The sequence below is a fragment of the Tamandua tetradactyla genome, chromosome 10 (assembly GCF_023851605.1).
Source record: "Tamandua tetradactyla isolate mTamTet1 chromosome 10, mTamTet1.pri, whole genome shotgun sequence".
NCBI lineage: Eukaryota > Metazoa > Chordata > Mammalia > Pilosa > Myrmecophagidae > Tamandua > Tamandua tetradactyla.
In genome coordinates, this window is record NC_135336.1 from 33,819,785 (window position 1) to 33,834,862 (window position 15,078).

General features: G+C 36.6%; 2 protein-coding genes and 1 pseudogene across 4 annotated transcripts in view; 1 reads left to right on the forward strand and 2 right to left on the reverse strand.

Moving 5' to 3' along the window:
- Window positions 1-2,924: 2,924 nt before the first annotated feature.
- On the reverse strand, window positions 2,925-3,811 carry LOC143648403 (large ribosomal subunit protein eL21 pseudogene; annotated as a pseudogene).
- Window positions 2,925-14,749, reverse strand: GTPBP8 (GTP binding protein 8). Of its 2 annotated transcripts, XM_077118387.1 has the most exons (7): window positions 14,634-14,749; window positions 14,343-14,522; window positions 12,187-12,285; window positions 9,752-9,882; window positions 8,445-8,544; window positions 7,369-7,487; window positions 2,925-4,420 (listed from the first exon to the last, which is right to left on the reverse strand). In XM_077118387.1, the coding sequence occupies exons 1-7, from the start codon at window positions 14,676-14,678 to the stop codon at window positions 4,342-4,344; spliced, it is 753 nt and encodes a 250-aa protein (XP_076974502.1). In that variant the 5' UTR covers window positions 14,679-14,749; the 3' UTR covers window positions 2,925-4,341. The 2 variants fall into 2 exon arrangements, with proteins under 2 accessions (XP_076974502.1, XP_076974501.1); XM_077118386.1 differs by having other exon boundaries at window positions 14,343-14,735.
- The window catches only part of CD200R1 (CD200 receptor 1), a 74,724-nt gene continuing 74,028 nt past the window's right edge, over window positions 14,383-15,078 (forward strand). The window contains exon 1 of one of the 2 annotated variants that reach the window (XM_077118385.1): window positions 14,383-14,736. The gene's annotated coding sequence lies outside the window, so the exon portion shown is untranslated. The remainder of the gene's footprint in view (window positions 14,737-15,078) is intronic. The other variant, XM_077118383.1, reaches the window with a different exon arrangement.

The window sequence follows — 15,078 nt, forward strand, 5'->3', positions numbered from 1 at the left end:
TTCTTGCCTCCATGGTTTCTGATGAGAAATCGGCATTTAACCCTCTGAAGCTCCCTTGTATGTTTCATGATGCTTCTCTCTTGCAGCTTTCAGAATTCTCTTTATCGTTGGCATTTAAAATTTAATTATAACATGGTATAGTGTAGGTCTATGTGTTTATCTTGTTTGGAGTTCATTAGACATCTTGGATATTTATGTCCATGTCTTTTGTTAAATTTGGGGAGTTTTTAGCCATTATTTCTTTCAATAGTCTCTCTTTCCCTTTCTTTTTTCTGTTTCTGCCACTCCTACAGTGTATATATTTCTACACTTGATGATGTCCCACAGGTTCCTTAGGCTCTGTTCTTGTTTCTTCCCTCCTCTTTCTCCTCAGACTGGATGATTTAAATTGTTTGAAGTTCACTGATTCCTTCTTCTGCCAGCTCCAATCTGCTGTTGAGCCACTCTAAGGAGTTTTAAATGTCTGTTATTGTGGTCTTCTGCTGTTTGGTTCTTTTTCATCATGTTTTTTATTTTGCTAGGCTGCTTAAAGCAGATACGATAAAATGGGCTGGGTATTTTAAATCATGGAAATTTATTCACTTATGGTTAGAGTCCAGAAAAATGTCCAAATTAAGGCATCATCAAGGCGATACTTTCTTTCTTAAGGCCAGTTACTGGTGATCCTTTGACACATTTTGCAAGGCAAATGCAGCATCTGCTGGTTTCTTACCTCTTCTGGGTTTTTCTGCTTTCAGCTTCTTGCTCCTGTGGCCCCTCTCTCTATTCATTCTGTTTTTTTAAGGACTCCAGTAAGAGGATTAAGACCCATCCTGAAAGGGGTGGGTCACACCTTAACTGAAGTAACCTCATCAAAAAATCCTATTTACACCCACAGGAATGAATTAAATTTAAGAACATGTTTTCTGGGGTACATATATCTTCAAGCCATTACATGATTTTGCTTTCTGTTTTGATGTTCCTTGTGTTCATCTATTGTTCTCCTGGTCTCCCTTAATTTTTTGTCTATGTTTTCCTTTATCTCTTTGAGCATCTTTACAACCACTTTTTAAAAAGTCTTTGTAATGTCCCAGGTCTGATCCTACTCAGTGGTGATTTTAATGCGTTAATCTTCTCCTATGACTGGCTAACCACTTCCTTTTCTTTGTGTTTTGTAATATTTTGCTGATACCCAGATATTTCAATATTTTAGTGTGCTGTGGCTGAAATTTGGATACTGAGGCATCTATTCTTTAAGCTCATATCTAGATTCTCTTATGACAGAGCTTTCCTCTAATGCTGACAGCCAAAAGAAAAAAAAAAAGACAAACACTTTAGTCAGTCTTTGAAGATTAACCTGTGCCAATGCTATCTATAGAATGAATTTGGAAAATAACTCCAAGCCAAGGCATAGGGACCTCCCTAATCCTTTCTGTGCTGCACATGTGACCCTCAAATTCCTGATTATACAGCTGTGGACGTCCCCTTTCCCCTAGGAATGTTTCTTCACATTCACAGGTACTGCACAATATGTCGTATAGCCAGCAATCCATTGCCCCAGGCAGCACAACTTGATTGTTCTCCCACAGCATTCTATAAGAGTTCAGTGAGTTGCCTTCTATATATATATATAGAACAAGTTCTGGGATAGTGAGTCCCTCAGGCCACCCCCAGACTGACTGGGCCAAACATACATGTTCTCAGTATGCGCACAAGGGTTATTCTGCTCCCTTAGGAACCAGGACCAGGGTTCTAAACTGGGAACATGGGCCAACTCCATGCAGAGCTGAGTCAGTGAGAGGGGGGGAGGGACCTGCCAGAGAACCAGGAGGCCTTTTTGTTGTTGTTGTTAAAAGTCTGCTTGTTTTTTTGTTTGTTTTTTTTTTTAACATGGGCAGGCACCGGGAATTGAACTCGGGTCCTCTGGCATGGCAGGCAAGCATTCTTGCCTGCTGAGCCACCGTGGCCTGCCTCTGCTTGTTTTCTTGATACTGTTTGTAAGTGACGTCTTAATTTGGTACTTGCCCTGTTACTTTTAACTTTTCTGGAGCTTTCAGAAAGATATTTCTGCCAGTTCAAAGCTTCTGTAGGGTGACAGAGCCCTGAAGCGTCCCATTCCACCATCTAAATTGGTCGTTTTAATTTTAGCCACTGCTGTGCCAACCAGTTCTGAGTTAGATTGGACAGCACTTTGCCACCTGCTCCGAGGACTTCACTCTTCTCCTTCCTCCCTGGCTTCTGATAAACTGAAGGAACTGCTTGGTATTAGAGCTTGTGCCACCTCAAGATGTGGGGTAACCTTTCCAGCCCCCACTGCAGACAATTCAGAGGCACATTTCATAAGGCTTTTCAGAGGGTCCATCAAAATCAAGTATTAGTAGTCTTTAGTGGTAGCCACCTCAACGTGTCCTTGATTGGCTTTCTTTCCTTCCATTTTACTCATCCATCACTCCTGTTCTGTGGGATCACTTCCCAAATGAACTATCTGCATACAAGCTTCTGTCTCAGGCTCTGCTTTTAGAGGAAGAAGTATTACTGGTAAGTAGAAAAATGACTTAAAAAATAATTTTCATCTCCATATCTTATAAAATTAAAGCCTAAACAAAGAGCCTTTTCTACTTAAAACACTTCCAGTTAGAATAAAATAGACTGGCTCTATCAACTATAAAACAAATATGAAAATATATTCAGAATTGAGTTATTTAAAAGAGACACAAAGTTGGTTAATGGCTTTAATAAACATTTTATCCAGTGCTAATGCTCTAATCTTTTAATATTCAGTCTCATTTTGAAAAGCTAAGTCATTTCTAAATACGTCAGTGGAATCTTCATAAAAAATCTTTTCTATTAACTTTAAAGGCTTTATCTTTCCATTCTGAATCTTAATGTGCCAGTTCTAAGCTGTGCTAACTTTTATCTTGCCTTTAGCAGATCAGTTATGACACTTAAAGTGTTTTTTGTGCCCTTTTTTTTTTTTTTTTGCCTTTCATTCAAGAAAAAGTTACTTCCCCCATGACAGGATGTTTTCTGTGATAAATCTACCTATGAATTCTGCTGTATTCTTTGGTTGGTTTCACTTTACAGATTTGCAGATATTCTTTTCATATATCATTACAAGTAATAATACCACCTTAACCTTCACAACTTGTGAGGTTACAGTTACAAAAAAAGCTCAGAGCAATCAAGTAATTTGGTTCAACATGTATCAGAACTAGAACTTGAATTCTGGCTTTCTGATTATACCTATGAAGTTAAATGATTTCAGCAAGAAGTGACTGGTGTTTCTATCACGAACAACTTTAATTTTAGAAATTTTTTTTGGTAACAATCCACAAGTATTTTATTTTTTACACTTCTTATGCCATGAATTCATAGGGAATAGGCTCCAGAAGCTCAGGCTCCTTTCCACTGATTCTTAAAAAGTGTGCTTCTCTGGGTGGAGCAAACTAGTACAGTTGAACCCAGGTATCCTTCTCTTTGTCTTCCTTTTTTTTCTGATCATTTTCCTTTAGAAGCTTTAGAAAGCCATCTTGGCTCTTAGAGTGCTTAATATGCTCAATATGAGCATTAATTCTCAGGAAGAATCTTGCCTTTCACTTCTTTATTTATAACAATACAAACAGCACACTGGTTAACATTATAGATTCTTCCAGTTTTGCCATGGTAATATTTGTGGGGGCATTCCTTTTTGAACAGTATGTATTCCCTTGATGTCTGCAATATTGCCTTTCTTGTAGATTTGTATGTATGTGGCCAGAGGAACAACTCGATATTTTCTGAAAGGCTTAAAAAACATACAGCAGGTGCCTCTCCTTCCCTTTGTGTTTGTCATTTTGGCAAATTACTACAAGATGTCGGTTTGGCCAAAAGGCAGAATAATGTTTTTATATACTCAAATTAAAACTCTAGAAACAGGATAAAGTATAGGTGTACATAGGAGCATTTTTTTTTTTGTCAACCTACCTATCAATGCTTAACTGAAAAGTAGCCCCATTTACCTAGTACTTTTTTAATATTTAACAGTATCATAACAGACATTTTTTTAAAAGACAAAAGCCCAATAAATAACATGACAAACCCTTCTCTACAAAGTAGTAGTAAGTTTTCATTTTGTGAATTTCTGCATGCTTTTGTTTGTCAGTTTGTTACAATAGGAAAAACTGCTAATGCTTGTTCTAATGACCAGCATAATCCAATTATTTTTATAAATTACTTTTCCCAGGCACAAATTCATTCTTGATTTGGGAAGACACAGGTTTTAAAAAAGAAGCACTCCTTTTGCAGGTTTCAGACACAACATTTAAAACAATGTTGAAGTTCCTTTAGGTATTTAACTCCAGCTGGCATAAAAAATTTTAATCTTCAGCCATTAGTCTTAAGATTTCCTGTTATATTTGCTATAAAGCATCTCAACAGATGGATTCCAGAATAGGTCACGGCACTGTGAAAAGAAAAGAAAAATTTTCTTCCTTACCTCAGAGGTAGTAATAGATTTGACTTCATCTCAACTTTAAAAAAAAAGGTTCTTACAAAATCTTGTGTTCCACGTATGAAACAGATGTTATTTAGCATTTCCTATGTTTCCTCTCTTTCCCAGCTTCTGTTTCCAACATTCGAAAATCTAATGAGCCACATCATCTATCTAATCTATTTCCTTCATGACACTAAATATTTTACCATACCTTCTATCTCCCAGGATAAATGTTGTGATCTCTTTAGTCTGTTCTTTTTGTGACAAAAATTAATTACCTTAATAATTTAGATCTTCTTCACTTTTTTAAATCACCATCATCATTAGTGTATCTCTTATTTGTTTCTTATTATATCTATCCATCTGTCTGTCTGTCCAAACATCCATCCACACCATGGCATGGATATTGACCACATGCCTGAGGCACGGGTACACTATGACTTTATATATAGGTAAAATATTCTCTGCCCTATCGTAATTCCCCTTTTTGATGAAATGCAGCATGTTAGACTATTTGACCAAAGCAAACTGCCTAAAAGCAGCTAATGATTTCTTGGATGAATAGTCATACATATACTTAGAGTAGAGACAAAGTTGGATATTCTGCCCACCAAATATGGCACCTTGATCTAATCTGCTACACTTCTGTTAACTCTAATTACCTCTGTTCTTAAGAGTTAGTTCTTATGTGCTTGGAATTTCACTTTCTAGAAAACCATAGAAACGCATCTACTGTGCCCACTTATATATTTCTTCCATATCATTTATAAAAAATACTAATAGACTGATTCTAGTATCAATCCTGAGGGGCATTTCACCTTTTGTTACTTCTTTACCCTACTGGGGCAGAGTTCAGACATGAAGGTTAGCTCTTACCTTTTGACTACAAGTATAAAGGCAAAATCTCAATGGCCTGCACATCTGTCCCACCCTTCCACATTTCCCCTACAAAGAACACACAAAAGAGAAGGAAATAAAATCTGACTTCTATTTTGTGAAGAGGCCAGACTCCCTTGAGGAAGGAAGAACTGGGACTTGGTCCATGCTGATACATCAAGGAGTATAAAGACCTCTACTTTTTGAAGTGGGTTTCGAAAACTACAGGTATAGTCTTCCAACTTTCTGCTATATATGGTTACTGTGGTATAGTGAACACTGAGGTTCTTGAAAGCAGTAGGCTCCTATGACTTAGTTCTTAGATTTCAGTGTAGTGCAGACTCCTGCAGTGCCCTGGTCATCTATGATAAATGTGGTAGCAGTAGTAATTCCAGGTCATGCAGCAGAGAATGCTGGCATATAATAAGAATGCTTGTAAAAAGTACTAGAAATCTCATAAATGGGTTTGCTGGCTCAACTCTGCCATTTACCAACACTCTGGCCTTTGGTAAGGAAGAGAACTAACATTTATTATATCCCTACAGAGTGTACATTAGTTCTAATGTTTTTATTTAATCCTTCTAATAATCACAATTTTTACCAGTGAGAAAACAGACTCAGAAAATTAAATAGGTTGCTTTAAAATCAGTAGTCAGGAAGTAGAGGAACCATTCAAAACCATGGGTTGTCCAATTCTAAAGCTCATCCTCTTCCTATTTCAGCAAATGCCACTCTGCAATTCACTTACCTTCTCCAACTGTAATCATCTATGAAATAGGGATGTTTCTCAAGAGGATTTCAGGGTGTCTAGCTGATATAACTTCTTCTAATCCCATCTGTTTTCATATAACTCTAATTGTTCTTAATGTTGCACCATAATCTGCCCATTTGGTCTCGTGGGACATAGTCCACAGCAGTGTGAAACTATTGTTTGATTATTACTGTGCTATGAAAACCATAATTCTATAAATATAGCCCAAGAAAGGGGCAGTTTTTCCCAAGCCACATCACATTGTCAATACAAACTCAGCTTATAGTCAACTAAAACGTCTTTTTTTTTCTTTTTCTTTTTCCAACAAATGCTGCTGTTAAGGATTTGTCCATACTACACTATATCTGTGTTGCTCCTTTGTTGTTTTTTTTAGCTGAAGCCTGACTTCCTTCTTATGATCATTTAAAAGTTTTTATATGATGCTCAGGACTCTTAGAAGAATTAGGATTTCATTCCTTCCCCTAGGAGTTTCTACTGTATATATGGGACACAGACAAATGAACATGATAAAGATATGAATATAAGTCAAGAGAAAAGAAGATTTTGTAGGAATGAAAGAAGAGGGATTTCAACAGGCATCTTTGTAGTTCCAAACTTAAATTTGATCTAGACTGGTAGAATCTAAAATGACTGCTAGACGAGTTTCATCACAACCAGGTGCTACTTGGGTTCATTATTTTCTCATAGCAACTAGCACAGGACCTTCCAGAAAGAACTTATGTACCCAAGGTATACAATGAAAGTACAGGCTGATGCTTCATTATTGACCATATCATAATATTTTAAAAGTTACCAGTTCAGAAAATAACTATTCCCTCTGCTGTCAATGCTTACTGCTAACTTATATGAAGCATTTGTACTTTATGTATGTCCCTTTTAAAGGAACATTTTTCACCCTTACAGCCTCTGTTAATGTTCTACAATAAAGATATGTTGTTTTTCTTTGGAGTTGAGAAAGGGATGATAATGTTTTTATAGTAGCTATTGTTCAGCTGATTTTAAACAGTAAAAACTTTTCACTTCTGCTGTGATCTAGGTTTGAGTTAGAAAGTGAGTAAAATGCCTACAGGGAAGATCCAGCAAGAACCAGCATAAAAAGAATAAAGAACAGAGGGAAGGGGAAAATAAAAGTGCTAATGGGTTACACTAACAAACCATGGCTAAGTACATAGCCTTTCAAATTCCTCTAATTTTAAGTTATACCTCAATTTAAGAAAGAGTGATTTAATATTAAAGGTCCTTAGTATAAAGTTATGGAAATAACTCTTACCTTATGGGAAACAATTGTGGAAAACATCCTTGTGTTTGAGTGTCAACAAATTTCTGGATCTGTAGCACCTGCTTTAAAAGATGTCCCTTGGAAGATTTGTCAATTTTTGTTAATACCATCTGTAAGAATATATTTTTTTAAGCATTAGAAACAAAATATTTCTTAGTATACAGCTTTACACATTTTGGCTATAATTTTTCTATTAATTTACAATTTTGATTTTCAACTAGGTGTCCATGCAAGTTTCTTAAGCTCTGTGCCTCAGCTTCCCCATCTATAAAATAAAAATAATACTCTCCTAAGGGAGTTGCTGTGAAGATTAAAAGAGTTAATTTATGCAATGTATTAAGTATATACAATGTGTTTGCTATTTGCATTAACTTTCATTGCCACATTTTCAAGGTTTTCTGACATTTTTTTGAAATTAAATTATAGTCTTTGTGTTTTTAGAAAGAAACTTAAAGACCTATTGATCTGAAGGCCTTAAAAAAGCAAAATTATTGGGGTTACCAACTTCTTACTCTGTACTCTACTCTAGGTCAATGACAGAAAGAACGCTGGAAAAATAGTCCCAGAAATTTTGTTAAGAACATAAAAAATCATACTTGTGTGTGCTAGAGCCTGTTATATTCTTGGAATTGTTCTTAAATTCCAAATTAGTTTAGCACATTTTTCCGTTGCAGTTGTTTTACTTGCATTCTGATAGGTACTATTTGCCAAGCTGCTGTAAAGGAACTTACTGACATGTTTTGGACAAATGCTTATAATACCTTAAAACACGCATACATGAAAAAACAAAAGCACACAGGAACACTAACTAAACAGCTTATAAAAGGATGCTTTTGCTTTGACTGTCATTTAAAAACTTAAAGTTGAGAGCTGAAAAAGAATAAAAGTGCCACAGAACTTATTTTAATATTAATAGCTGCTATCTAGAAAAGATTATTCAAAAGGCACTCTCATTTATCTTGTAAGGATGCAAGACTTGCTCCTTCATTAAAAAGCACGCACACATATACACACACACACATAATTTGTGTTTCTAGTTACAACTATGAGTCACAAGAAATACTCACCACATAAGGTAATGCAAATTCTTCACACATTTCTATGGCAATATTGTCTGTTTCTTGAATTCCAACAACACTATCCACTAACAAAAATGTTCTCATCAAACTATAAGAATGTAAAATGAAGATTAATGACAATATAAAATAAACTCATTCATTTCTCCCCTCCTCCCCAACCAGACTAAAATTTAGACAAATAAATTTTCCTTTGAATAACTCTCAATCCAAAACTCAAAAATTTCTTAGGGCAAAATGAATTCTCAATCCAGGAAGTTCATGCAAAAATTCAACAAGTGTCAATGCTGTTTACTTTTATTTTTTGTATGCTGTATGGTGCGGGTCACATTTCATTCTTCTTCTGTGTGGCTATCCCATTATTGCAGCACTATTTGTTGAATTTTTTTTCTGTGGGGGAGTGGGAGTGCAGAGGTTGGGAATTAAACTGAAGCCACCCACATGGCAGGGGAGAATTCTACCACTGAACTACCCCTGCACCCTGCTGTTTACTTTTAACAACTAAATTCACTAAATACTAATTTATTTTAATAAGTATGTATTGAACATAGACTCTGCTTGGGACCTGATACAAAGATGAGTGAGCCCCTTCCTCTAAAAGCATAAACTCTAGTGGAAGAAAAAGTCAAACATCAATTAACTGTAAGTTATCATAAAAAGGTTTAATTTTCTTAGAATTATTTTAAAGACTCTACAAAAAGCAGGAGCCAGACCACACTTCGCATTTCCTTATGTAAACTTTTCATCCTAGTTTCCATGAAAATTGACAGCCTACAAAGCTACAATAAGTATCTGTATATATACTTCATAAGCTTAAGTTTAACATTAATTTTTCTAGTCATTGTGCAATTTTTGAAACAGAACTTTTTACATGACTGTCAATAGAGTCAAGAAAAGATAACATTTACAGAGCATGTGATGTAACAAGTATTTTAAGAATGATAAGAATTTAATGAAGTTTACTGAAATCTGGTAAATACCATATTAACAATTTTCATTTTCAAAATTAGGTAGCAAAGAGTTTGGTTTAAAAAAATTAATAAACTAACTCTGAAACATGTTTTATTGTCTCAATTTAGAAAATCAATTGAATTTAAGATTAAGCTAATCTACAAGCAGAAACCAAACAAGCAGTACTTACTTTCATCCTAAATATCACATTGCAAAATATTATGAGGAGAATAAATTGGACTTTCTAAAATCAGTTGGTTTATAAAACTGAAGTGTTCATTATATGCAGAATGCTCTAGTGATGAAAAAGTGCTTTGGGGTTAAATGTAAGAAAAATTCTTCCTTACTTCCTTCGTTCTTTTAGATAGGTCTCTACCATGTCAACAAAATCTTCAGGTGCTCTATAGCCATAACCTGGCATGTCCACCAATGTAAAATATTTTCCAACTTTGAAAAAATTCATTTTCTTTGTGTGCCCCTGATAAAATAAACAGAAAAAAATATGTATCTTAAAATGTGTCTTTTTACGTATCATGACTCAAAATGTTTTCGACCTAGTAAATAAATACATATTTATCAAAAGCCTAAGTATTCCATGTAAATTCCTAGCTATGTTGATGATAGTACAGAAAAATTAGAAGGGAAGTGGTTGAAGTGATAAATTTAGATCACACTATTTCTTCTCTCCAAATCTTTTTTTTTTTTTAAATAGAATCTATATGACTTAACTTAATATTAAAAACATGTAGGCAAAATATTTTGGAGACTTCTAATTCATTACCTCTTTCTCTATGAAAAAGTCACCATTTTAAATGTATGACTGCAGTCAGTATTCTCTGATGATTAATATATCCTGCTTTAAAGAGAAATGAATTATGGCAGAGAGATTAAAATGGTTACCCACAGTCACACAGGTTTTCATAAAACCTAGATTCAAAGTCTGATATTTTATTATACCTATATTGCTTTCCTAACATCAAGATGTTCTGCATATCTTTAACTGGTTGAGTTTTAGTGCTTTCACTCAAAATTGTTTTCAAAGCATATATAACACTATAATTATACATAATTTATGTAACTAAAATTAATGTGAAGATGATAAAAAGTGGGGTTTACTCATGGTTTTGTCTCTATGGGTTATTTAGTAACCAGAAAAGGAGAAGATTCAGTAACATAATTTAGAAGTTAATTTTTTAGAATTTAGAATATTCTCAGAAGAAAGATTTTTATAAATGGTTATTAAGTTCCTAGGTCAGCTTGTCTATCTACAGGAAAATGATTTTGGAATTATAGATTGGGAATGTAAAAAATACATTCCCTCCACTGTTCTCTCACAGCAAAAAGGAAACCTTGCTACCTAGAAGTGATAGTTTAGCTGGGTTATTTGGTGAGGCAGGACAGGATAGGATGGTTAAGGAAGGGAAACAGATTGGTTTTATCAAAACTCCATTTCTGTCAGTCAAAAGCAATGGAGCCAGAAAATTAACTACATGAGGTGGGGAGGAAGAGAAAAACAGTGCAGTCTCACAGATAGCTTCCTAAGTTACAAAAGGGGGCAGTGGGCATTACGGTTGGAAGAAAGGTGTTGCCATGGATGAGTAATAAGATGTGTGCTGGGGGAAGGATGAGTTTTGAGAAGGTATTTCACATATTGCTTAGAGCTTACATCATTGAGGAGGAAGTAGAGGGAATTATAAAATGATACAAAGCTCCTACAGCAGACTGGCTACAAAAATAAATACCTAATGTGGCCTCTGGCAAAGTAGAGACTGCCTGGTTGGATTGGTATATATATATATATGAGAGTTAGCAAGGCAAAAAAAAAAGCCTTTAAAGCTGTTTCTCCTAAAATCAATGTAGAACTAGATGACTGCTCTCATAGATGCAAACACAGAATGAAAACAAAACTTTCTGATAACCCCTGGAAAAAAATTTTGATGAAATCCTCAAGAGAGATCTAGCCACATTTCCTTTTCAGAGAAATAAACAGATGTGCTGGTTTGAAAGGATGTATGTACCCTAGAAAAGCCATGTTTTAATCAAAATCCCATTTCATAGAGGCAGAATACCCTATTCAATACTGTATGTAATTAGATCATTTCCCTGGAGATATAACCTAATCAAGAATGGTTGATAAGATGGGTTAGGGGAGATGTGTCTCCACCCATCTGGGTGAGTCTTGATTAGTTTCTGAAATCCTATAAAACAGGAAACATTTTGGAGAATGAGAGATTCGGAGAGAGCAGAGAATGCTGCAGCACCACAAAGCAGAGAGTACACAAGCCAGCGACCTTTGGAGATGAAGAAGGAAAACGCCTCCAGGGGAGCTTCAAGAAACCAGAAGCCAAGAGAGAAAGCTAGCAGATTACGCCCTCTGCCCTTTCAGCTGAAAGAGAAGCCCTGTGTTCGCCATGTGCCTTCTCACTTGAGAGAGAAACCCTGAACTTCATTGGCCTTCCTGAACCAAGGTTATCTTTCCCTGGATTGACTGGACATTTCAATAGACTTGTTTTAATTGGGATATTTTCTCAGCCTTAGAACTGTAAATAAGCAATAATTAAATTCCCCCTTTTAAAAGCCATTCCTTTTCTGGTATATTGCATTCCGGCAGCTAGCAAACTCAACAAGACATTAATGAAATGCTTTATTTTACTATCTGTTTGGAAGAAGTGACTCTCTAGGAACTTAGTAGTCATGATTTCTTGTACCACCCAACATTTACTACTTACTCACCTTAGCCAATTTAGAGACATTCCAGACATATTTAAAAATTTTAACATACCGGTTTTTTGGAGATTCTGACTTCAACCTCAGGGGCCAGTGAGAATAAAGCCTTTATTAGGGAAGATTTTCCAACATTACTTCTGCCTATAAAACACACCTTAAACAAGCAAAGAGAAGATTAACTGAGTAGTAGTTTATATATATTTTATTATATGTAGTATTAGCTGCAAAACTCTGTCAGACTATTCCGTCTTGCCTATCGATGTAGAAAGTGGCTTAATGTTTAGTCAAACCTCAAATTCTTACAGCTAATATTTATCGAATGATTACTATGTGCCAGGTATTATTCTAAACACTCTACATATATTTTCTTATTTACCTTTTAAAACATCTCTATAAGGAAGGTAATATTATTATCCTAATTTTACACGAGAAGACTAGAGGCCAAAAAAGGTTAAATAACCGGTCCAAAACTGTATAGCTAAAAAGTGTAGGAGTTGGAATTTGAACTCAACTCAGGATATCTATATCCAGAACCTGTGCATTAAATGTAATATGCTACTCAAGAATATTTCTGACATTAAACATTCTATGTTTACAAAGCATTTTGAAGTTAAAAAAAGCGCATTTCAATGAAACTGGTTTTAAGGACTATATGTTAGGAACCACACTGTCTGATGACTCTGAGAGTACACTAACAAGCACAGCAATTAAGAAGTTATTCCTTTCCCTTGACCTCTCTTGTTCCAATGAAGCTTTTTTCCTTTAATCCTTTCTAGTGTGGAAAGCAACAAAATATTCTTGATATCAACCATTAATACATATGGCTCTTCTTTTTAACACTGCCATTGAAGAAGGGACAATACCAACCAATGGTTCTGAAGGGCAGCAGTACAGTGCCCTCCCCGCACCCGGCCACCCCCCCCCACACACACACTTTGGAAATTTTTGAGGACATTTTTAGTTACCGATACCATTGGCGACCCAAGATATTATATATTTTGCATAACTGAGGTCAGTCCTTCTTATTAAATAATTTATGTACTCCCTGGGTTCTGTTTACACAATTTATTACAGCAGTTCTAAACTGTGGTAGTTAAGCTCAGGTGTTAGCTTGGCCAGGTGAAGGCACCTAGTTCTGTTGCTGTGGACATGAGCCAATAGTATGTGAACCTCATCTGTTGCTGATTACATCTGCAGTAGGCTAGGATGCGTGCCTGATGCAATGAATGATGTTTGACTTAACTGGCTGGTGCTTAAATGAGAGAGCACAACATCGCACAGTCCAAGCAGCTCAGCATATCTCATCTCAGCACTCGCAGCTTAGCCCAGGCCCTTGGAGGTGAAGAAAGAAATCACCCTGTAGAAAGTTGTTGGAATCCAGAGGCCTGGAGAGAAGGCCAGCAGAGATCACCCTGTGCCTTCCCACTAAGAAAGAACCTCAGTTGAACGTTAGCTGCCTTTCCTCTGAAGAACAAATGAAATAAATCCCGTTTTATTAAAAGCCAATCTGTCTCTGGTGTGTTGCATTCCAGCAGCTAGCAAACTAGAACACAAATGTATTTAGAATGTAAGTTTCAGTGCAGTGGTGCAGTGACTACAAATACTGAGATTTGAGCCTTCTTTTAAAAGACAGAACAAAATGTTGTTCAACTGTAGGACACGCATGAAATGCACATTCATGGACTAAGTTAATAATAATGCACACTTATTAACATAAGTTGCTTAAAAATATTTCACACAATTGCCACCTCTATATATAATCATTATTTTCCATATGATATGGTATTCAGATGGTGTGAAAATTACATATTTATAAGGACCATCTCATTTGTGAAACTATTACTCCTCATATTCTTCACTTTGTCACAAAGGAATAATGTCTTGACATGTTTCTCTACTTCAATTACATAGCAAAAAGATAACAGAAAGGGCCGGGTTAATTATTTAAACGTTTCCTTTGGAACTTACAACCAAGTCTTCTATATTTATTACCGAAGTAATTAAAACTATCTATTTAGTTAAAATAACTTTGTCAAAACAAAGCTAGAAAATTAACTAACAGAAAGCTCGAAAATATTTCTCCCTTTGGTGACGAAAAATAAATGATAGCAAAACCGCTGCCCAAAGCCTGCACCCATCTGTAGGCTGTTGGCGATTTGGTTCGAACTCAAACACACCGACTGCGTGCAGGTTAGAACAGCGAGCTCTAACCTCAGGGCGGGGAAGATTGGGGGCGTGGTCCAGGCGGACGGCTGAGCTGACGTACTCGATGCGGTGCTGGGCCGTGGGCGTAAAGATGTTCTCGGCCTTCGCTATGTCCTCCAGGCTCGGGTCGAAGATCCTCAGGTGAAGGTCGGGCCTCGTGTCGGGTACGAAATGTCGCTCGAGTTCCTGCAGTGGGAACACCAGCTTCATTAGCTGCCTCTTCGGCAGCCGTAGTGCTTCGGCGATGGCTGGGAACGTGCTGTAAATTCGGCTCATGCGCTCCATGACGACCCGCACCTCAGAGGACCTAACTATTCCAAGCCGTAGCCCCAATGCTGCCATTTTGTTCTCCTTAAAGAGTCCCGCCTGAGAAATCGATTACTCGCGGACTGAGCTGCGCGTGCGTAAAGTTGCTTCTAGCTATGCCTGCTGGGAATTGTAGTCTCACTGGCCTCGCTCGTTTTTCGGCTTAAGTTCACGTCCCAGAGTACCGGAGGGGGACATTCCCCTGTGTTGGGGTGGGGGGGTCGGGGGGGGGCCTCTGGGCTCCTTTAACCCTCTGGCCCTGAGACCTGTGCCTTTGACTTGTACTAGCTCAAAGAGGGTATTTAACGGTTTTCAGGGCTGTGTGGCCCTTCAAACTCAAGGGACGGCGTAGAAGTGTGAAGTTCTTGTGGTTCCAGCTCTGTTTTATCTTCACTATTTTTGTTCCTATGGGTTGTTGACGTTTGTCGTAAGCAAA